Raw genomic sequence first — 24370 nt, 5'->3', positions numbered from 1 at the left:
AACCCTAAGAGAAAAAATCTTGATATTTTTGTACGTAATTTTTTTTTTTTTTTTTTTGTAAAACTAAAATACTTTGCATGATTTGTGTTGAGGTTTTACCAAATTTGTGGAATTGTGTAAAACAGAAATTAACTCCTATTCTGTGGAAATCAGCAGGCTTAAACCTATTTAAAAGAGTGCACACATCAGAGGGACAGATCTAGGAATTCCCAGATCTAGGAAACTCAGCACTGAGATCGCATATGGTCTTCAGTTAACAAGATGAAAAGCCTTAGGTGCTCCTCACCAGTTATGTTCCTTCTTCGCTTTCTTGTAGTTTTAGTGTTGGATATGGGCTTGATTAAACATTCCCATAGAAGTGTACACAGGGTCTTCAAAAAATTTAAGAAAAATGTGTATTATGTAAAAAATCCATATATTTCAGATTTTTCTTACCAAAAGAAGCTGGTACTTTAATTCTATTTTTCTACGAATTTTTTGAAGTACTTTTTATAGGCTACCTCTTCTTTTCTACAATCTTGTTAAAAGCTTATGGAGCTATGTTAAAATATGCCAAATTTACTTCAGTTGAGTTTATCTTTACCATAAATCTATTTTTCATTTGATACCAAGACAGAGGGAATATTTGTCTTGCAAAGTAACTTGTTTATAGATCTTTTGCATACATAGATGCTCTTCGATGTACAATGAGAGTTAAGCTCTAATAATTCCATAAATTAAAAATATAATAGGTCATAAATGCATTGAATAACCTGGTAAAACTCTGTATACTAGGAAAGGTGTGGCTTTTGTAGGACTATTCCAATCATTTCAAGAAGTCTTTATGATTCCTTACACAAAGAGTATGCTAGATACCTTTCTAAATACTTCTCAGGGGCTGCTATGTGTAGGTATGCAGGATGTTACTTTGAAAGGCACATGACCAAGGGGTGAGCAAGAGCTGAAATCCAGCCTGCCTTTTGCTCACAAATCTGCTTCCTGTGGGATTTTAAAATTTGAACTAAGAGGGACCAGCAGATCACGTAATGGAAAAGTTGCTGGGTTCCCTCATGGCCAACTGTGGTTCAAGTCCTAGACTCAGCAGCTTCAAACTCATGCAGGGTGCATATGTGTGCTTGCCTAAAATCCTGAGAAGACGATGGAAAAGAAGGGATTGTGGGATGGCCATCCTCTGGGGAGGTGATTTCTTGCTTCTGTCTCTCAGGAGAGCACATGCGCTCTATAGCAAAAATGTCTCTCTCTCTCTCTCTTTTTTTTTTAATAATCGTTTCATTTAACTTTATTTATTACTATTGTTGTTGTTTTTAATTTGACCAGAGAGAGAAAGAAAGTGAGAAAGCAAGCCACCAAGGCTGAGATTTAAACCGTGGTCAGCCACATGGGAATCCAGCTCCTTTAACCACCATGCCACCTGCCAGCTCACAAAAATGTCATTTTGTATGCAGAGGTCTAGTTTTCCCATTGTCTTGAAGTTTTTATGTCAGTATACCATTGTTTTCTCAATATGAGAGGAAGTACAATGAAGAGAGATCACACATAACTCCAAGTCATAGTTGAATCAAAATGGCACCTACCATGATTCCTAGTAGATTATTCCGGCATTTATGAACTAAAATACCATAGTGAGTGCCACAAAACCAGGTAGTCATTCACTTGCTTATAGTCTGCACCATTAAACAGCAATTGGATTGGCACACATAATCAGTCAGCTCCTTGATATAGAGTAGAGAGCTAAGTCATTCCCAAAGCTGATCTAGATGAGGAAGGATAGATTTGAAAATCCTACTCTTGAGTCCTGCCCTCATCCTTGCTGGTAGACCAGAACTACAGGCGAACTATGCTCTTCAGCTATTTTTATATCAGTAATGAGTGCTATTCAGCACTTGTCTTGTTTTAATATAAACTTCATCAATTCTTGATAGACATGGATAACTGTATTTTGACAGAAATAATAACGATAATTTTATGGTATCTTGAGTATTGAAATATCTTCCATATGCTCAGTATAAGATTGTAAACTTACTGGGAAGAGCCAGTTTACCTGTTTCTGTATTAGTTGTAAAGACAATAGGATAACAAAAGAAAAAGTAGAGTATGCAATTGTCAATAATTGAGAGACAGTACAATTTAGTGGGTAAAAGATGTTCTTTAAAATCACAAGGAACTAGATTCTGATATTGTTTCATCATATATGTTTGTCTAGAGTGAGTTGGTTGCCCAGCGTGGTTAGTTAACCTTTTCTGTTTCCTCATCTGGGGTGTAAATAATAATAACCAATGCTATGAGGCTTTGTGAGATAAGTGACATGAGATTTATGTGCCACGTGCTTTGCATACCATTGCAAATACTCTTAGGAAATGGCATCAAAGGGGAGAAATATGGGCTTGTTTGTTTGTTTTTAACTCAATAAAGATCTTTGTCTTCATTGAGAAGAAACAACATGATATAGTCTAGAAGAAAATCTAGCAGTCATAAGTGTCTTGGATTGTTTTGTCTGTTTCTGAGTTTTCTTTTCTGTTTTGTTCTTGTAACTGCTCCTGGTTACTTCAGTTGGAAATTGCTAAAGTTTGTTTCTTTGGCCTTCCTCTTTGGTGCCAGTGTCAGTGATTTTCAAGTTCTTTGCTTTTTTCCTTGGAGAATATCTTTGAAACAAAATAATTAGTCTTTTGCGACTTTTTCTTACATATGTCAACTTGCTTAGTACATCTATTTAAATAGAAGAAGAGTTTCTCTTCCTTTTTACTAAACTATTCTTCCTTATTCACTATTTATATTCCTTTTTCTGAAACTTTTGCTTATTCACTATTTCATACTTATGTTGAATGTTTTTGAGTAATTCTGGCAATCCTTGGCATTAATCTTTATCAGTGAGAAGAGGGGACGTCCTGGCCGCATGGAGTGGCATCCGACCCCTTGTTACAGATCCCAAGTCTGCAGATACCCAGTCAATCTCCCGAAACCATGTCGTCGATATCAGTGAGAGTGGTCTTATCACCATAGCAGGTATGGTATATTACCTTATTTTTAGATGTCCTTTAGACACAAGCTTGCCTTAAATTCTCATTAGTATCTTATTTAACCTTAACAAGAATTTTAGCAATTCTTAGAAAAGTCTTACACATTGATTTGCCATTTTTAAAATAAGTACTACATGAGTTGTATTATTAATAAGTTAATACGTAGTTAATTATAAGCAAAATAAAAGGTGGCAACTCACTCAATTGTTTACCAACTTTGTAGGTGGAAAGTGGACAACTTATCGATCTATGGCAGAAGATACTATAAATGCTGCTATCAAGACTCACAATTTGAAAGCAGGACCCAGTAGAACAGTAGGACTGTTCCTTCAAGGTGGTAAAGATTGGAGTCCTACCCTCTATATTAGGCTTGTCCAGGATTACGGACTTGAAAGTGAGGTGGGTATGCATTGCCATATCGTCTTAACTCTTTACCCCTTTACCCTCTCTCTCACTATTTCCAGTTGGCAACCATAATGTGGCTTCCTGATTTACACATTTTTCTGGATGGTTATGTTCTGACTGTGTTCTGTGAAAGTTAAACTAAGGGAAAAAAAAGATGATTCTACTTCACTTTAGGTGCCCAAAAAGGAATGTACATTTTAGTTTCTACCTTGAAACCTGGCATATATTTGGTTTGTTTTAAGCTAGAGGATATCCCCAATTCGTTCCATCTCAAACATAAGGATGGCTGTTCTTCAGAAGTGATATGAGGAGCAAAATGAAGCTGAAACTTCATCAGTCAGTGACACAGTGATACATGGATAGGAGAGTTAGTGCTGGTCTAAGCACTTGAAGCCCAAGTGGTTTCCTCCCACAAAAATCAAAATCTAATACTCTCCAGGAACTATTAGTTACAGGCAGTAAGAAAACTGACAAGATAAGCACGTATGAGTTTTGCTTTGTGCCTAGGAGGTATTGATATTCACAGTGCATCCCTAACACACTTCTGTTTTTGTAGGTAGCACAGCATCTTGCTGCCACGTATGGAGACAAGGCTTTTGAGGTGGCGAAAATGGCAAGTGTGACTGGAAAAAGGTGGCCTATTGTTGGAGTGCGTCTTGTGTCAGAATTTCCATATATTGAAGCAGAGGTACTTGAATAGTCGGTCACATGGGGATTTCTTCTCTGCCGTGGATACCATTCATCTGTTCATTTTTCATTTTCTTGAGAAGTTTTATGTAGCTAATATCATTTTAATGCTGGGGTAAAATGTCCAGTGAAGACATTTTCACGTACAGAATTTTAATTTTAATTCTTTCTAAAATATTTAGTTTACATTTTTAAAAATTTACATTTTAAAATATGCATTCATTTTTACATTTTAAAAATTCCCATTTAATCACTATTCCTCTTTACAGAGTATACAAAATGGTTTTTCTCAGCATGAGTGCAAAGCATATCAGCCAAGTCAAAGATATTGCCATATGCATTATTATGAACAGATAACTTTTCATTTTTGTGTGTGTTAATTTTTTCCCCTGCTCCCTTCTCTCCCACCCCCTCCTATACTCTCTCTAGTATCTGCAGTTGCCCTCCTTGCTATTACGGAATTAACCCAAATGTCTAAGAAAAGATGGACTGGATTGAAAAATTTTAATTCTAAAGTGATGTTGATAGTGGTAATAATAATAACATGAGCTATGAATTATTTTTCTCCTAAGTCTTGTTAATTCACAATGTTTGTCACCTTTGTGAGTTTGTAGCTCTTGAAATTTGAATCAGTAGTGTACCTGCCTGTGGACATACCTTGATATGACAATTGCTCAATGATTTAAGTTAGGTTTCTCATCAAGCTCTCGAATGTTCTGAAACTAGAGACCATGCTTTATATTTATTTGTAATTCACTGTGCCTTGAAATATTGGTGTCCAGGAAGCATGTCCTTGTTGGTTAAATTCAGGGTTCACTGGTTACCCTAAAACAGAAAACTGGACATCCAGAGAGGGGACGATAACTTTTAAAAACTTACCTTTTGCCTGTTCAGCTGTGTAAATTTAACATCCACATGACCTCTTATCCAATTTATCCCATTTTTCCAAACCTCCTTTGGCAGGCAGGTAGAGGACTTGTGTGCTGCCATGATTTGTCTCATGTCTGTGGGAGAACCAGAGAAGTAGAAAGCACACATTTATTTTTTCAAGTGTAACTTTATTTATTCTTTTAAAAGAATGGTCTAAACGAATCATTTTTACATTAAATTCAAATTCAGGTGAAATATGGGATTAAGGAGTATGCCTGCACCGCAGTGGATATGATTTCACGTCGTACTCGCCTGGCCTTTCTAAATGTCCAGGCAGCCGAGGAAGCCCTCCCCAGGATTGTTGAACTGATGGGCAGAGAACTGAATTGGGATGATCGTAAGAAACAGGTATGCTCTAGAAATCTTTATACCCACAGTCCTTATTATGAACATGTAATGACTTGACCTTTTATTAGAGGCTCACATAGTTTTTGATGATGACCTTAGACTTTTTTTCTTCCTCTTTTTTTTTTTTCTTTTCTTCAAATTTTGACAGAGGATGTGTGCACTCATTGGAGAAAAACAGGCAGAGAAAAAGGGAAAGTAAAAGAGCACTCCCCCTCCAAGGTTGATGATCATCCTGAAGTCCCTTCTCCTCCACTTTTCTTTCCTTTCAGGATTTTGGGCACATGTGCAACATGCCCATTGGGCTTTTTTAAGCCTCCAGGCCTAGGTCTTAAACTGCAGTCAGCTATATGGTTTCTAGCTGCCTTAACCACTATGCCACCAGCTGGCCCAGTGACTTGAGATTTCACGCCAGTTTCTTCTTTCCTTTCCTTTCCTCTTTTCTTGTTTTTTTTTTGTTTTTGTTTTTGTTTTTTTGGGTTTTTTTTGTTTTTTGTTTTTTGTTTTTTGTTTTTCCTGCTATAGGGCACATACATTTACTGGAGAGAGACAGACAGACAGAGAGAAGGTGAGAAATCCCCGTGGGGGAACAGCTACCCCACAATCCCCTTTCTTCCATTTTCCTCTCAGGAGTTTTGGGTCACATAAACGTGTCCAGTGTGATTTTCAAGCCACGGGGCCTGGGATCAAATCACAGAGTCAGCCGTGTGCGATCCAGCTGCTCAGCCTCTACAGCACCTGCTGGGCCCTCTAGCCAGTTTCTGTATGTATGTGTGTGTAATACTGATAGGCCTTAGAGAAATAGAAAGATATTCTTGTACCCAGTTTTTTTATTTGTTTGTTTGTTTCTGGAAAATCTCTTACAGAAAATATTCTTGAATTAGTGGTCTTAAAAGAAAGAGAATAAGGAATGTGGGATAGAACCTTTTTAGTTTTCACTGACAACACTCTTGGTATGTATTCAGTAACATTCACACTCCCACTAATTTAATGGCTATTAAGTACTTATCACTTGTGTCATTTGTGATTTTATATTTTTATCAACGTTTTAAAAAGTGATGTTTCCAGATACATACACATGCACACATGTGCACACATGTGTACACACACACACACACACACCTGGGGGTGTTGTGATAAACAGAACATCTTTGTGTTTTCTACATTAACCCAAATTGCTTGTTATACGTAGAAACTTATAAAGTATTTTCACATATTTATTCAGAAATGCTCTTGGTACTCATGGGGTTCTGTTCTTTCCCCGTCTCTCCTAAACCCATCCCATTTAGGCTCTTTTGCCACCGCATTGTCCTATCAGCCCTGATTAAGCTCACCAGTAACCTTTATGGTGTTCAGTATGCTTGCCAACTCTCTGTCCTCACTTTACTTCACTACATCTGCATGTGTATATGCATTTGAGCTCATATTTCAACTAAAACTGGAGTGCACTGGCTGGCCCTTTAGTAAAGCAGTTAAGCTCTGTGCTTTGGAAGCAGGATCCCACGTGGCCAACTGCAGTTTGAATCATGGCCCTGGTAGCTGGAAAAACACACTTTGTGTGTGTTTATGTTGTTTGTTTCAGATCCTGAGGGGATGGAGAAGTAGAGGAAAAAGAATTGCAGTATGATCATGCCCCATTGGGGGATGCTTTCTTTCTCTCACCGTCAACAATTAATAAAAAAGAAAGAAAGAAAAGAAAACTTGGTGCAGTTAAATGGGGAAAGTGATCTAACAGCTGAGCCCTGGAGTGCTGCAAGGTTTAGAAGTCGGTGCGATAAGGAAGGATTTAGAAGAAAGGAAGGTAATGACTACTGAGGTTGAAGGAGGTATGAGAAGATTCAGAGAAGATTGTGACCCTAAAATAAGGAAGAAAGTATCTTTAGTCTGTTTGGGCTGTTATAACAAAATACCGCAGACAGAGTCGCTAAAATGGCATGATCTGTTTCTCACAGTTCTGGAGGTGAAACATCCGTGATCAAGGCACCAGCAGATTGGAGGTCTGCTAGGTGCTTGCTGTTTGGGTTATTGAGGGACGTCTTCTTGCTGTGTCCTTATGTGACATGAGGAAATAAACAGTACTGGGCATCTGTGACATCTGCTGAAGGTGTAAGGAAGGATCAGGCCGGTGGCCTGTGTTTAAAGCATTCTTATTCTATTGTAGATTCCTGAATATGGTGACATCGCAAAGTCACCTGGGAAATGAGGGAAAGGTAGATTCTGAGGCTTGACTTTAAAGCATCAGAGTCTGCAGGGATAAGACCATGACCCTATATTTTAAGGATGCTCCTTTAAAATATTTTTTAAAAATTTACTATAAGGCACGTGCACTTGCTGGAAAGAGACAGGGAGCAAAAGAGGAAGGAAAAGTGAGAGAACAACCATCGGGGAGTTGGCCATGCTGTGATTCCTTCTCTTCCATTCTTTTCTTGGGATTTTGGACACGCAATCACATATGCCTGGCAATTTCTTCAAACCTCTGTTTCTGGGACTCAGACCATTCAGTTGCCCACATAGGATCCTGCTTCCTTAACCACCATGCCACTGGCTGGTCTCCTTTAGTAAGTTTAGCAAACTACTGTACTGATGGTTGGAGCCAATGTTCAAAAAGGATTCTTTCACCCTGACCATGCCTCTGCCAGGGATAACCTTTACCTCCATTTTATATTTATAGTTGAGGAGACAAGCTCACGGGGTAAGTTCTTATAAGCAGTAAATTGTGGTACTGGGAAGATATTATGATCCTAGAGCATAGAGTTTCCCCACTCTGTCATGTTGTCTGCTTTAGCCATTTGTAGCTCTTCTAGTTTTGAATTTTAGTTTGATCAGCCAAAGCTTCACAGAGACAATGCAAGAGTGAAACTTATTCCTGTGCTCCCGCCAGTCATTTTTACCATATAGCGTTGGGGATAATGTGTTCTTCCAATAATTATTGTTGGAATGATTTGAATATGCGGGAACATATTTTGTATTAGGATTCAAGCTGTGAGAGGTAGGGAGGAAGAAGAAAATTCTGTAAACTGGTAGTGCTTGGCCCTCCTGGGGAAGCTAGATTTAACTTCAGCTCACATTTAATGAGCAGACTTATGTGCTCAGAAATACACTTCCATCCCCCTCAACAAATAACATAAATAAAAGCCCTAACGTTATTACTCAGTATCTTAGACATAGGACTATTAATGAGAACCGTGGACAGTCTAGAGAGAACAAAGGAGAAGGGGGGAAGGAATTAAAAGGTTAGAAAGCTGGACTTCTGAGAAAAGGTTAAAAGCATTGGGATTATTTAACCCGCAAAAGTGAAAGAGGAACCTGGTGATAAATAACTCTCTGTAGATGAATTGTGGTTGTTTTTACTGGTCAATACTTAATGAGTGACTTGTATACTGAACATTGCACTAAATATTTTAGGGGAATAATAAATAGCTCATAGCTTAAAAAGTCTTAAATTGTAATCAAGGGATTATAACACATCCATCCATCTTAAATATGTGTATGTTTTCTAAAATTGAGAAAAATATTAAGGGGAACTGTTACTCAGTACTGAAATTCATCTAACATGGATAGATGGACTGGAGAGGAAGGCAGTATCTGGGGAGTTAGAAAATGATAGAGAGTTGGTAGAAACATTTATGGAAAGTGACCTTGCTAGCCAGTGCTCCATAGGGTAGACATTAATACATGTGAGAAAAGGATTACATGGCCAAAGTTTGGGAAATTCTGAGTTAAATAAACTCTTTTTTTTTTTCTATTAAGTTTTTCTATAGGGCACATGTGCTTGCCAGAAAGAGAGAGAGAGAAGAAAAGTAAGAAATCACCCCGTGAGGAGATGGCCATGCTGCAATCCCTTCTCCATTCTCCTCTTGGGATTTTGGGCATGCACATACATGTACTCTGTGTGATTTTCAAGCTGCTGGGTCCAGGACTCAAACTGTGTAGTTGGCCATTTGGGATCCAACAACTCAATCTCCATGCTATCTGCTGGTTCAAAACTATTTTAATACAGATACATTGGGACCTTTGAAATGATTATATGTATTACCAATTTCCAAAAAGGAACTTATGTGGAGGCAGATTGAACTCTCAGTTTTGGGGAGGGCTGGGCAGGAGAATGACTAGTATTGCTTAGGATATATGAGGAGACTTCAGATATATCAGAAAATGGAATTAAAGTATGAGTTTATTTTGGTGCAATTAAAAAAAATCTATAAATAATTTTTTCATAAGGTACATTTTCCCTTGAACTTTTCGATGACCTCTTGTATTGGGGAAGTACTATCCTCTAGGATTTAGTAAGGTAGTATTTAAAAATAATATTCAGACAAAAGATTCAATTTCATTGAGAGATTTTGAAGAGAAGGACATTTAAATAGATTGAGAAAGACTCAAATAAAGAAAAATTTTCAAAATTGATTCTAGTGAAGAGGGAAAAGAAGCAGCAAGTGAAGAAATCCAGTGACTCTAGACAAAATAAACTGAAAACACCGCACTTAAAATAGATGGAAGACAGGTGCTCAGAGACGAAAGGATGTGTATCAGAAATAATGTGACAGGAATAGTGTCAGCAATTGGCTGACTGTTCTTTAACAATTGGTAAGGACATCAAAAGTAACATATAGTTTAAAACCAGTGTATCTTTCCTTCTTTCTCTCTCTTTCTCCTCCAATTTTTATACATGAAAGAAGAAAAATAACTATTGTTAAGTGGAAACAGATATTCAAATAAGATGCTACTCTGAATGACTTTTATACCAGCCCAGAAAATTATACCTCAGGGTACTCAGAACATTTGTAGTTGACATTGTTTAACTACTGTTGATCTTTAAAATATTGTGGCAAGGGACCAGCAGGTGGTGTAATGATTAAGCGCTGGGCTACCACATGGTCGACCTCAGTTTGAGTCCCTGGTGGCTTGAAACTCACACTGGGCATGTGTATGTGCATGTCCAAAATCTCGAGAGGAGAATGGAGGAGAAGGATTGTGGTGTGGTCATCCCCCCTGAAGATGTCTTTGTCTCTCTGTCTCTGTATTTTTGGCGGGCAATGTACCCTATAGCAAAAAAAAAATCTCTCCTTGGAAAAAAAAATGTAGCTAATAGTAACAGGCCCACAAGGAGGATGAATGCATTCTTAAATTTTAAAAGAGAAATGAAAGAAAAATATTGTTTTCGCCCCAGAAGCTAATGATCTTGAAATTAGTCTTGGGCATTTTCCTAGATTATGGCATTATAAATTCACTTTATCAATAATTAGCCAGAAGTAGTGATCAGCAGAAGCTAGTAAGGAATCACATAGAAAAAATAATTTAATCATCTAGACATTTCCTTTTCTTTCATTATTAAAAAAAATATTTTAAAGGGATATTTGCTATAGAGAGCATGTGCTTGCCGGAGACACAGAGAGAGACAGAGAGACAGAAAATGAGAAAGCACCCTGTGGGGTGATGGCCACACTGTAGTCCCTTCTCCTCCGTTCTCCTCTCGGGATTTTGGATACACACACACACATGCACCCAGTGTGAGTTTAAATCTGCCGAATATGAAACTCGAACCGCTGTTGGCTATGAAGGAGTCCTACAACGTAACCATTACGCCATCTGCTGCTCCCTCATTTTCTTTTTATATAAGAAAGAGAGTTGTTAGATCAAAAAAATGTTACAGACATTTGGATTCCATAATTTTATAAAGTCCATGTGATATTTTTGTAAAACTGTAGATTTGTAACTAATCCAGTGACCAGTGTAAGTTTCAAAAGAGGTCTCTGGTAGCAGGTCCGTCCTGGCACTCTGTCTTTGGTCTTAACTTGTTCAAGGGCTCAGATTACAATTTTTTAAAAGAATTATTTTATTTAATTTTATCCATCATCATCATTTTTAAAAATTTGACCACAGAGCAACACACACACACACACACACACACACACAGAGAGAGAGAGAGAGAGAGAGAGAAAAGAAAACTAACTATTGTTAAGTGGAAACGGATATTCAAATAAGATGCTACTCTGAATGATTTTATACATGCCCAGAAAATTATACCTCAGGGTACTCAGAACATTTGTAGTTGAGATTGTTTAACTACTGTTGATCTTTAAAATATTGTGGCAAGGGGCCAGCAGGTGGTGTAATGACTAAGCGCTGGGCTACCACATGGTCAACCTCAGTGGAAAAGCAGGCTGCCAAGTCCAGGACTTGAACTGTGCTTTATTATGTGGGAGTTCAGTGCCTTAACCACTATGCCACCTGCTGGCCACCAAATTGCAATGTTGATGGCAAACGTTTTTGGTGTACCAATTACAAGGAACAGAAGGAGAGCAAATGTTTGAAATAATGGGTGAAGTTTCATTAGGTATAATTTAATAGAGATAAGTGACAAACCTTACATGAGGTAGAAAAACAGCTCCATTCATTCATGATAAATTTAGCATGGCTTAACAGTAGCACATGGAAGAAGGAATATGGTTTTAGCTAACTTTGAATTCATAGTAGTTGACATGGCCACCCCCAAATCCCGTCACAATCCTAAGCTGCAATATAGAAATCACATATCTAACTTGATGAAGCTAATAGTTACACCCTTCTCAGCACTGCCAAATCTCTAATGGAGTACTGTGCTTTGTTCTGCTAAGCGTGGTTTATGACAGCAGTTGTGGTCTGGAAAAAATTATGGTATAGGGATTTGAAATCGTGTATTATGCAGCTCTGTAGACTAAAAGAAAATTCTTAAGGAGGACAGACAGCACATCTGTCTTTAAGTACTTACGCTGTGATAGGGGAAAAAATCAGGTTTGTTGTACTGTAGAAAAATTAGGCCCTCCCAATTGGAAGAATTGCAAGGAGATGGATTTAATCTCACCATAAAACTTTTTAACAACTGGAGCCATCCCTTTATGGGGTGCATTCACTGGTATTAATAGTACCTCCCAGGGACCAGGAGATGGCATAATGGTTACATCACTGGACTCCCACATGGCAGATCACGCTTCCAGTACTGGACCTGAAGGCTTGAAACTCACACCAGGTGCGTGTGTGTGTGCCCAAAATACCAAGAGGAGAATAGAAGAGAAAGGATTGTGGTATGGCCATCCTCCCTGGGGGTTGATTTCTCGCTACTATCTGTCTGTCTCTCCAGCAGGTACACACACCCCATAAGAAAAATCTCTCTTAAAAAAAAAAGAAAGTTCATCTCTATTGTTGGAGTCCTTTAGATAGAAACTTCTTTCATTTTTGGAATGTTATAAAGGCAGTGGGAGTTAGGGAGGGACACTGGGTAACCTTTAGGGAAAAAAAAAGTCTCCTCCAGCTTTTAAAAGCTATGGTTCTTTGCCTGATGGAGTTTGGATAAATTACATAGGAAATTGGGGAGGGTTTTTGGAGGGTAACATCAGAGATGGCATTTCTACAGAGATAAATTTTGAATCAGCCTTGTAGAATATGGCTAGAGAGAACTGATGGAACAGCAACATAATTTTGTTTATGAAAACTGATGGGTTTTCTTGGGTATGAAGAGAGAAACCTGCCTGTGAAGAATGTCCATAGAGATGAAGACTTCATAGATAAGTTTTATGTATTATATATGTGTGTGTATTTATACACACATGTGTGCACATACACATATATACACACATTTTGAAATTTATGTTTTAGGCTGAGAGAATTACTTGGTATTGATAACTTTTTTTTTTAAGATTTATTCTATTTAATTTTATTTATTCATTCATTTGTTTTAATTTGACCAGAGAGAGAGAGACAGAGAGAGAGAGAGAGAGAGAGAGAGAGAGAGAGAGAGAGAAAGAGAGAGAGAAAGTGAGAAAGCAAGCTACCAGGTCTAGGACTTGAACCGTGGTCAGCCATGAGGGAGTGTCCAGCACCTTAACCACCACGCCACCTGCTGGTCCCAAGTATTGATAACTTTTTATTTAGCTATGCAAGAACATTAAGGAAGAACATTTTTTGTAATTATTTTCTAACAGAAAAAAAGTAGGAAAAGAATAGTACCAGAAAAAAGTTTGTCTTCCCAAATAAAAAAGAGTAAGAAGTCTTATTATTGACAATAGGAAACATGTAAACACATTTCAAACAGTTGAACATGCCATTGTTTTTTCTTTTTTTTATTTCATTTTGTACTTGCACTGTCTTTAAACCAGGGTTTAGGAATCACTGATGGCACTGTTTCTCCCCATTGAGGGGAGGATACTAATGCTTATTTTAGTTTTTGATGGGTTATACTGTGTAACAATCAATTTCAAAATCTTAGTGGCTTATCCTAGCAAGCATCTATTTTTCATTCATATTACATGAAGGCTACATGTTAGCTGCTGTAGTTTTTCTTCATAGTCCATGTTGGGGTCATATTTTGTGTCACAGGAGTAAGAGAGGCTAAACAAAACTATAGAGTTATTTTTTCTCTCTTTTTTTTTTTTTTTTTAGTTTGCTATAAGGTATGTGCACTCTTCAGAGGCAGAGAGAGAGACAGAGACAATGAAGGAAAGTGAGAAATCACTCCCCACACCACAATCCCTTTATCTCTCTTCCCTTCTCAGGATTTCTGGGCACACATGTACAAGTGTTTGGCATGTTTTTCAGTCCACCAGGACCGAGAAGTTGGTCTTGTGGGATCCAGTTGCCTTAACCACCATACCACTGGCTGGCCCTATAGTTACTTTGAAAGCCTTTAATCCAAAATCGCAAATACCATGTCCATTCATTTTCCATTGGCCAAAGTAAGTCACAGGACCAGCACACGCTAGTGAAGTTGAGATGTGTGAGGGCGAAGTGTACATGTACAAGTGGGCTTCCAAAATTCATGAAAAATTTATATTATGGACGTACTATGTATGGATTTCAATTTTTATCATGCCAAAATAAACTCGACTTTTATTCTATTTTTCTGTAACTCTTTTGATGTTCCCTTATGTGTGTAGAGGCATGCATGTGTGCACGTCTGTGTACAGATTTATATATAGAAAGAAAGAGATATTTGAGAACTATATACACTACAACAGTGTTATTTTGGACGTCCTTAAAGGGGAGAATGACATGATGAAAACTGAGAAAGACAGTGTTTCAGCAATGGTTAGTATTAGTTGAGTCTGGAAACATTGAGAACAGGAAGGGTAACTGTTGAAGATAGCTTATTTCTTCCCATAACTCTCTAACTTCCACTAAACAATCACCATCCCAGTAGCAAAATTTCAAAGTAGTTAATCTCATGATATCTGCCTCGGCACTTCGTCGTAGTTGCCGCCATTCCTTGATACCTTCGTTTTCTTCTCTTCCTTCTTCTTTCTTTGTGTGTATGTGTGTGGGGGAAGGGGGAGGGAGGGCTCCTCCTGTCACAGTCTCAAGAGCTGAGATTACAGGGACGTGCTGCTACTTGCACCTGGCTTTGGTATCTTCACTTTTACTTTTTTGTGTGTCTGTGTCACCAAATGAGACTTTGTTACTCAAGAATACTCAGCAATAAAAAGAGACAAAATACTAAAGCATACAACAGGAGTGAATCTCAGAATCATCATGCTGTGTGAAAGTGGTCCAACAAGACTACGTATTATATGAGACATCTTATTTTTATTTATTTATTTTCAATTTACTATAAGGCATTTTCACTCTCTGAGGAGATTCAGAGAAAGAGAGAGAGTGAGAAAGCTCCCCCCAGGGGGAATGCCTATGCTAGAACCTTTTCTTCATTTCTCCTTTTGAGGTTTTGGACACACGTGCTGCTGGGCCTGAGACTTGAACTTTGCATGTAGGATCCAGCTGCCTTAACCACCATGCCACTCACTGATCCTTTATTTTTATTTAATTTTTATTGTAGAGGGCATGAGTCCTTGCAAGAGAGAGAGAGAGAGAGAGAGAGGGAGAGAGAGAGAGAGAACGAGAACCCCTCCCACAAGGACATAGTCACACCACAATACCTTTTCCTAATTTCTCCATCCTGTCAGGATTTTAGACATGCATGCACATATGTTCAATGTAGTTCTTCAAGCCACCGAGGCCAGGATTTGAACCATAGTCAATGATGTGGGATCTAGTTCCCTATATACAGCATTTAACTGCTGCACTACAGAACTGACCCTATTTGAAACATCTTTTAGAGATTCCAGGTAAGACAAGCTCAGGTAATAGAAAGCAGATCATTGGTAGCTTGGAACTAGAGGTCTGGGGAACAGATCAGCTACAGTTGAACATGAAGAAGCTTTTCTGGGTGATTTCTGTATCTTGATCATGGTAGTAGACTTTTTTTGAATGTAAATTATATTTCACTAAAACTGGAAGAAATGGGCCAGTAAGTGGTGTGGAGATTAAGGCTGCTGAATGCCATATGGCTGACTCCCAATTCAATCCCGACTGGTAATCATGTTGGGCTGGGACCAACAGTTGGCATAATGGCTATGTCGCTGGACTCCCATGTAGTCAACCATGGTTTGAGTCCCGGACCCGTGGCTCAAACTCACACCGGGCATGTGTGCATGCATGCCCAAGATCCCAAGAGGAGAATGGAGGAGAAGGGATTGCGGCATGACCATCCCCCCTGGGGGGTGATTTCTCGCTTTATGTCTCTCTGTGTCTCTCTGTCTTTATGGAGAGATAGCGAGTGCATGCACCTTATAGTGAAAACCTCTCCAAAAAAAAAAAAATCATGCTAGGCATGTATGTATGTGTGATCAAATCCTGAGGGGATAATGGAGGAGAGGGATTACAGTGTGGCTATTCCCTGGGGAGTGATTTCTCTCTCTCTCTCTCTCTCTTTCTCTCTCTCTCTCTCTCTTTCTCTCTCTCTCTTTGGTGAGCACATGTACCCTAAAACCAAAACCAAAACAAACAAACAGACTGGAAGAAGTGAAAAATTCTGGTGAGATGATTAAGGATCAGCTTCTTTTTCAAAGACTAAAAAAAAAATTAATTATAATGATTATTTTCATCAATCATTAAATTTCGTGTGTGTGTCTGTTTCAGGAAGAACTTGAAACAGCCAGGAAGTTTCTGTATTATGAAATGGGCTATAAATCTCGATCAGAACAGTTAACAGATCGCTCTGAAATCAGCCTACTGCCTTCAGATATTGACAGGGATGTCTAATACATTCTTGCTTTTTCCTCTTTTTTTTCTTTGCCCTTGTAAGTATTTCTTTCATTTAATTTTGTGCTCCAGGTACAAGAAGAGATTTCATAAGTTTGATGCAGACCAGAAAGGCTTTATTACGATTGTTGATGTTCAACGTGTATTAGAGGTAATTTTTGTGTTTTGATATCAGTTTTATAGCAGAAGATGATGTTACTAGATAATTTTTCTCATTTAATGCTCTGTATGAGTAATGTATTTGTTTTACTTTTTAAACATTGGTAAAAAGATATGTATAACTTTTCATTAAACATCATGACTCTGTGCTTTTCTTTTACTTAGAGTATCAGTGTCCAAATGGATGAAAATACACTACACGAAATTCTGAATGAAGTAGATTTGAACAAAAATGGACAGGTTGAACTCAATGAATTTTTACAGGTGAGTCATGGTGACAGGAAACAGATACACAGTATTTGATTTTATCGTTTGGCTGTCATTATTACAAATGGATATTCAAGAATGGATTTTTAAGTTTACATAGGTGTCGGGACCAGCAGTTAGCATAATGTCTATGTCACTGGACTCCCATGTAGTTGACCACGGTTCGTGTCCCAGACCCGGTGGCTTAAAACTCACGCCGGGCGCGTGTGCGTACTTGCCCAAGAGAAGAATGGAGGAGAAGGGATTGTAGCATGACCATCCCCTCAGGGGGTGATTTCTCGCTTTCTGTCTCTGTCTGTCTGTCCGGCGAGCGCATGCACTCTATAGCAAAAACCTCTCCAAAAAAAATAAGAGTTTACACAGGTGTCACTTCATCCTGAAAAAGAAGAAAGTGCAAAGTCAGCAAAGGTCGCATGTCTGCCCTGAAGGATAAGGATCGACTTGACGCATGTTCTTGTTCTTCTTCTTTTTTTTTTTTTTTTTGGGGAGTTGTGTTTTTTTGTTTGTTTGTTTTTTGTTTTGTTTTGCTATAGGGCACATGTACTTGTTGGAGAGACAAAGACAGAGAGATAGAAAGTAAGAAATCACCCCCTACAGGGCGAAGGCCATACCACAATCCCTTCTCCTCCATTTTCCTCATAGGATTTTGGGCTTGTATGCACATGCACCCAGCATGAGTTTCACGCTACTGGGTCCAGGACTCAAACTACAGTCAGCCATGTAGGAGTCCAGCAACATAACCATTATGCCATCTGCTGGTCCCAAAGAGATAGGGAAAGTGAGAAAGCAAGCTGCCAGGTCTGGGACTTGAACTGCAGTCAGCCATGTGAGAGTCCAGCACCTTAACCACCACACCACCTCCTGGCTCACCATTCTTTCTTTTACAAGAAACATTCTGTTACGTTGGACAATTTAGATTAAATCCAAATTAATTATAGCTTGAAGTGTTGAGTAATAATCATGCTTTTTCAAGAAATACGTTATGGAATATCACTCTTGGACCATTTCCTACTTCAAAAGAGGCAACCCAATATTTGTAATTTAAAAGTTATTTTTTAGTGGAGGAAGTTTTAAAAATTATAGTCCTATTCATTTAAGAATCATATGCATTCAAGAACATAATAATTAGATGCTCACATTGTAAAAAAAAAAAAAAAAAAAACAGAAAAGCAGAGAGAGAAACCTGTACTCTTAGGTCAACACCATATAATTGAAACATTTCCATTTCCAATTTCACCTTACTTAAAGGCTTAGTTGTTTACTCTTTGTAACCATGAAGTAAGTAAGTTTAGTTACTTCAACTTCTAACTGGTTGCTACACTTAATTCCTTAAAAGTTCCTTAAAAGAAGGAAGTTAACAAACCATACATTATTTGTAGCTGTCCATAGAGTCTGAGCCTATGGAGAATGTATCGGTTTGCAAGCAGCCAGGATTTTTCTGCAGTGCTTCTTGGGCAGGTATTTCAAATGAATGCCAGGTCTTGCTTGCACCATGGCAATGATGAATGCTGAACATGAAATAAATTAATGCTGGGGATTTTGGTCAATGTCAGCCCTTTCTTCACTGTGTCAAGTTAAACAAACAAGATCAAGGCAAAGGAAATGGTAATTGTCTCTCTGGAGATGAGCTGCAGATAAGAGCATTGTCGAATCTAAATGCAGAAAATTTTCACAGGTTGTGTCCAGCATTACAACAAAGAATGTTTAGTTCTTTAGCTTGCTGTGTCACCAAGTGCACATTTTACATTGAATTTTAAATTTGTGCTTGGGATTTTGAAACTATATGATATGTTTTTTGTATCGTTTTTTTTTTTCCTGGGGAGTATTTTACTCTTTGTGTCAGAATTTTAGAAAACTTCTAAGAAATGGTTTATGCTTCATTACACGTGTGGAAAATAAACAATAGCATTTATTGTTGAAAGACCTTAGGTTTTAGAAAGAATGAGTCTAGTTTTGTGGATGTGCAGAGTGGTTTGGGTTTTAAGTAAATTTTATTGAATGCTGTAGAATTAAACACATAGAAAATAATTTAAACTATCTGTAGGTTTTCTCATAGGATTTTTAACTAATTGTGTATTTCTTGACCATTTCTAAATGAAAGTCTATTCATGTGTCTACTGAGTACAAATACATGAGTGTAATTTTCAACTTAAAAAATGCTGACTGTATTTCTCATGAAATATATTCACACTCAAATGTTATTATTTTCTTTCTAGATACATGTAATGTTTATAGAAAACTTTGAGATTTTAGGTTGCTACATCATATACTGTTTATGAGAAAAAACAAAACAAACAAACAAAAACAACCAAACTCTTACTTTGTCAGTTGCTTTAGATAAACTTCAAAGGTCTCCTTGAAATAAGGCTAAATAATAAGCAATAAATTGTTGTCTTTAGATGCTAGCAGTCCTTGTTATACTATTCCTCAGACGTAAAGTAGGTTTTCAGGTTTGTTTGTCTTTTTAATAAAATGTTTTTATTTTCTGAAGATTAAGAGCCTCTGTCTATCCAGTTGAGCATCTTTTTTGAATATAGATATGGCTTTTCAATAATCTTGGAAGGATCAGTATAGATATTGCATGGTTACATGACTTTACTTCTAGATTTGGACTTTAATGACACTTCTGCATGTAGGAGTCCATCTCTAATAAGCAATAGCTTGTGAAACAGCTTTTAATAAGGTCATGAAATTCTGATCTAGCTCGTTGGCAGATGTCTTTGACTTCTTATTGAGAGCTGTTTTTGAGAAATGTATTTTTTCTATGGGCTAAAAACTGTAGTCCTAAAAATATTTTGAGAATTTTTTCATATGCGTATTTTTGTCTGATGAATGGTTAAATCTGATTTTTTTAAAAGTAAATAAAAAAGACTAGGGGAAGTGAGATCAAGAAAAGCAAATAGTTAAAACCACATCAACTTGAAAAGGAAAAAAATCCCCATGCTCATAATTGCAAAGTGCCTTCCAGATTAAAGGCCTTTGCCCACTGACTGCATGTAATTTCAAGACTAATTCTGATTTTATCCATTGGATAAAAATGAATTAGCTAAAATCTGGGCTATGGAGTGTTTTTAATTCTTAAGGTAGATCTCTGGGTCCATTTTCAAGGACTTAAATATAAATTACCTTAAAAAGTCTTTAAGGAATTTGGATTTAAGGGACTTGAAATTGTCAAGTACAATAACTCTAAAAAGGGGTAGTTAAATGTAGGTCATAGTTTGTCTTTGTTCAATCCCTGAGATTCCTTTCTAAGGTTTTTAAATAGAATTAAATATTCAATATTTGAAGTTGCTCCAAAAAAAAAAAAAGAAGAAGAAAAGAGCTGAGAACCTGCACATGAAGAGGCGAAAGGTGATGCGCTTTTTAAGCAGGCTGATTTGTTAAAAAGATGTCATTTTTGCAGCAGTGGTAAAATAGCTGCCCCTTCCCCTCTTTTTAAAAGGTTCAAATATTGTACTCTTTATTTGAGCTGTAATACTGGCTGAGGCCTTCGATGGGACTCGTAGTTTCCTCTGTGTGCCACAAAGGGAACCACTGGCACGCCATGACGGAGGTATGCTGGCTTGCCTTCTGATTCTCTCGCGTGTTTTCTCTTTAAGCTGATGAGTGCTATTCAGAAAGGAAGGGTGTCTGGAAGCCGGCTTGCCATACTAATGAAAACTGCTGAAGAGAACCTCGACAGAAGAGTTCCAATTCCGGTGGACCGGAGTTGTGGAGGATTGTGAGTCTGAGCAGTAAATCCACAGCCACCAAACACAGGAACAGCAAATCACCACGTAGCAACCTACCAGGGATGACTTAAACCACTGTAAAATAGTGGATATGGATGCTGCCTTTTTAACACTGGAAAACATTCCGCAACTTTAGGATGTTGGTGTGTTTGCCAACTTTATTTCCTGATACTTTATTTGTATTTGCCATTCATTCTAACTTCTAAAATGTATATTTTATCTTTTTTTTTCTCATTTCAGTGCACATTGATTTGATATTTGCATCCATTTTGTGACCTGTTAGACTTGACACGATTCCTTTTTGTTTATTCATCCATTTTAAATCAGTGCTAGAGGCAGATAGTGTGGACAGAAATTGAAGCTAGAAAATTTTTGTGATTCTTCTTGATATTAAGCTTGTAGATAGGATTCGTTCTTAGAAAGTGACCCATTGAAATGATAGTGTTTCTGGAAGTTTCTCAGCCCCTTCCTCCTCTACCATGTCTACATTCCTAACCCAAACAATATGCACAATTTTACATCTAGAGTGTGACTGGCAAAATGGGAGAGGGAAGAAAAAGTTTTTTATCTGGTTACAGGCACGAGTATCAAAGAGAAACTCTGAAAGCTTCCAGAATCACAGGTATAAGATAAGGATAGCGTTGACATTTGCTGGAAGTTAAGTGATAGTTTCAACTCAGCAATGCATTTTTTTCCCTCGGAGACTGAGGAAGTCTCTGCTGGTTTTCTTTGACTATTATAGTTGCCAGAAAGATCTTCGCTTTTCTTAGTTTAAAAACAGCATTTAAGTGGCAAGTTGGGTGTAATGAGATGAGACCAAATTTTTCAAATTTTTACAGTAACTATACTGTTAAGGGTTAAAAACATGTTTTTATATATTTACATATAGAATACACTTTTCAACCCCCAAACCCTAGATTGTTGAACTTGTGGTATTGTTAGACCTGGTCTATCTTTTTTTTTTTTTTTTTTGGGTCTTCCTATTTTGTATTTTCAAAGAGAGAGCAAAAGGAGGTAGAATAGACTGTAGTTAACATGAATTAAAATTATATGTAAAATGAGCACCATGAGTCATTGGTTATTTAAAGCCTTTTTCCTCCTGTACTCAATGGAACAATTCTGAATCAACCAAAAATAACAATAAAACAAAACAAAAACACAACACAAATACAGACATACACACACAGACACAAAACCAAAACAGCAGCCATTGTGCATGAAACTTAAGTAATGCATTGAATTTAAAGGAATAGTTTGGGATGCTTTTGCCATATTTTGGGTGGCATTTTAGCCACCTGTATAATTTGTTAATTGTACTTATTCTTGTGAAGTTTACTATCTACATTTTTGGCTTTTAAGATCAAGTTCTGAATGTAATAGGAAATGGGACATTTCCCTTCGTGGCAGGTTTCCATTGCACCGAAGTGAGGTCTTAGTTTTTTAAACTGGTACATAAAACACTTTTCCCTGTTACTTCTCTGGATGTAATCATTGTAGAATGTCTTTACGTCTCATTCAAATGGGTTCTGAGCAAACACTGGGGATTCATTCACCTAAGTCCCCATGAACCACCTCTGAAACAAATGAAAACCGCAAAGCATCTTAACTCATTTTGTTTTTAAGTGGGGTTTAGACACCTGCCACTAAAGTAAAACCTGAAAAAGAGCAAGTATTGGTCCCAAGTATCACCATGAATTTTTTTTTCAAAGTGTGCATTTTTTTATACTGGTCTTTGTTATCTTGTTTCAAATAAATGGAAATGCAGCACTTTGCAATCTAGTGTCTTCCTATCAAGACAAGTATCAGTGTTTACAACCTAGAGACACATAATAGATGGAAGAGTTGTCGTTTAAAACATCGTACATGATATACCGCAGTATCATACATTTGTGCTCTCTCTCTTTTTCTCTTTTTGTTTTTCTAGTTAGAACCAGATAATGATGACTTGTGTCCTCCCTGATTCTGTTACAGTAGGGACTGGGCTTAGAATGTGACTGGCCTGTGCAGATCTGTGTTTGTGAAACAGGCCTTGTGTGTGCACGTTTTGCTTTGAGTGAAGTTCTTTTAAAGACAAAGAAAAGCACACTTGTCTTTTTGGAGCATATCTGCTTTTGCTTAAAATTTGAAAATTCTGAAACGTAATACTCCTTCACCAATCCCAGAGACTCATTTTGGGAGGGAATTGGTTTCAAAACTGCTACTGTGAACAAAGCACTCCCGCATTTTTGTGTTACTTCTTAATTAAATCTGTTCAGCCTAGAAACAGGGGAATAAGCCCTTTCAAAACCCATTCCAAGCACAAAAGATTATTTATTTTTGTGTAATTGTGATAATAGTTGATTTGGGAAGGATGGGAGTAGATGTGTAGGAATTGCCTTTTATCATCGAGTGATTTCTTTCAAAAGCCTTTAAGGGGATTCCGGTGAAGGAACCTCATCTGTGCTGGAGAGTTGGACACTCCTTTAAATAGGCCCCACCACGGTCTTAACAATAGTGATAATGTTGGATTAGGTGTTAAGCCAACATTGTCTGCCTCATATACATCATGCTGTTTGCAATATTCTGGCTTTCAGTCAGTTTATACTGAGTATAACTTTGGGATTTCTACTGTGAAATGCATGCTCCCTATTCTGCTTTAGTTTCTGGCTTTGTCTGGTCTGTTTTGAAATACGTAGCTTCCTTTTTTGTACAACAAAAATTTGACTTTTACTAAATGCACAGTCAGGGTTATCGTTGATTTTATTTGCCTCTTTTTTATGTAATTGTGAAGATTTTGGCCTCTGAATGTAATAATATTGAAATCAATGACACTGTAACTTGCACTGTTTTGCATCATGTCAACCTTTTTTGAGGGAGTAGAAATGCCCTACTATGTTTTTAAAGAATAGCGAGCATAAGCCCAGGACTGAGGTAGATATACACACTGCATGTTTTTGTATGTGGCACTTTTATGTATTGTGTTGGGTTATTGTTCTAGATTGGACTGTTAAATACTATGTTTGAGGCTGGGTTGTCATTTTTATAACTGTCTTGGTGTTTTACCGCCATTATTTATTACTTTTGATATACAGAATGAGCTGCATGCATTTATAGAGCAATAAGAGGATGTATTTAATGTGCCTTGTTTTTAACTGAATAAGAACTGAAAGCATGAATCAATAAAACTGATTAAAATGGTCCATTTGCTGGCAGTTTGATGTTACTTACAGTCAGACAGATAACTTTGATTACTGTTGAAGTATTAAAAAAAAGTTTGAAAATATATTCACAAACTATATTTTTAAGGACACTTACATGTTAATTCTTTTAGCTCGGAAGTTTGTAATTTTATCTCAAAAATGAAATATCTGTGTAGACAGATACAATTTTATGATACTGCCAGAATTATTTGTATTAATTTGTTGCTGCAGCCTTTAGGGCAAGACTTCTGTATTTGTGCAATCCTTTTCTAAAATTACATTCATCCTATTACAGTTCAGTTGAATTCTTGTTTTCCTTTCCTTTTTTTTTTTTTTTTTTTTCAACTAAAGCCTTTCAGCCTAAGTGTTCCAAGGCACACTGATGAATTTTATCATAACTAAAATCAATAGAAATGAATGGGAAAGATTACATAATCCATTTTGATCATCTTACATGTCAAGTTAGTGCGGGGTTGCCAAGTGTTGATAAATGCTCTGACAGAAAAAATGCTATATATTTTCATTGTCAGTAAATCAGTAAAGCTGTTATCAGTTTTAACACAAATTTTATAATGCCCAG

The 24370-nt window shown here is 37.3% G+C and overlaps 1 protein-coding gene across 4 annotated transcripts in view; it reads left to right on the top strand.

Moving 5' to 3' along the window:
- The window catches only part of GPD2 (glycerol-3-phosphate dehydrogenase 2), a 162680-nt gene extending 138591 nt beyond the window's left edge, over positions 1–24089 (top strand). For all 4 annotated transcript variants that reach the window (XM_006153544.3, XM_006153545.3, XM_014589782.2 and 1 more), the window contains exons 10-17: positions 2869–3003; positions 3241–3416; positions 3979–4110; positions 5229–5387; positions 16332–16444; positions 16527–16605; positions 16779–16877; positions 20480–24089. In XM_006153544.3, coding sequence (XP_006153606.1) covers positions 2869–3003; positions 3241–3416; positions 3979–4110; positions 5229–5387; positions 16332–16444; positions 16527–16605; positions 16779–16877; positions 20480–20605 — 1019 coding nt within the window. In that variant the 3' untranslated portion in view covers positions 20606–24089. The remainder of the gene's footprint in view (positions 1–2868; positions 3004–3240; positions 3417–3978; positions 4111–5228; positions 5388–16331; positions 16445–16526; positions 16606–16778; positions 16878–20479) is intronic.
- The last annotated feature ends 281 nt before the right edge of the window (positions 24090–24370 follow it).

The sequence above is a fragment of the Tupaia chinensis genome, unplaced genomic scaffold (genome assembly GCF_000334495.1).
Source record: "Tupaia chinensis unplaced genomic scaffold, TupChi_1.0 Scaffold000380_1, whole genome shotgun sequence".
NCBI lineage: Eukaryota > Metazoa > Chordata > Mammalia > Scandentia > Tupaiidae > Tupaia > Tupaia belangeri.
Note: the sequence above shows the minus strand (reverse complement) of the source record. Positions and strands in the feature narration are given on the sequence as shown.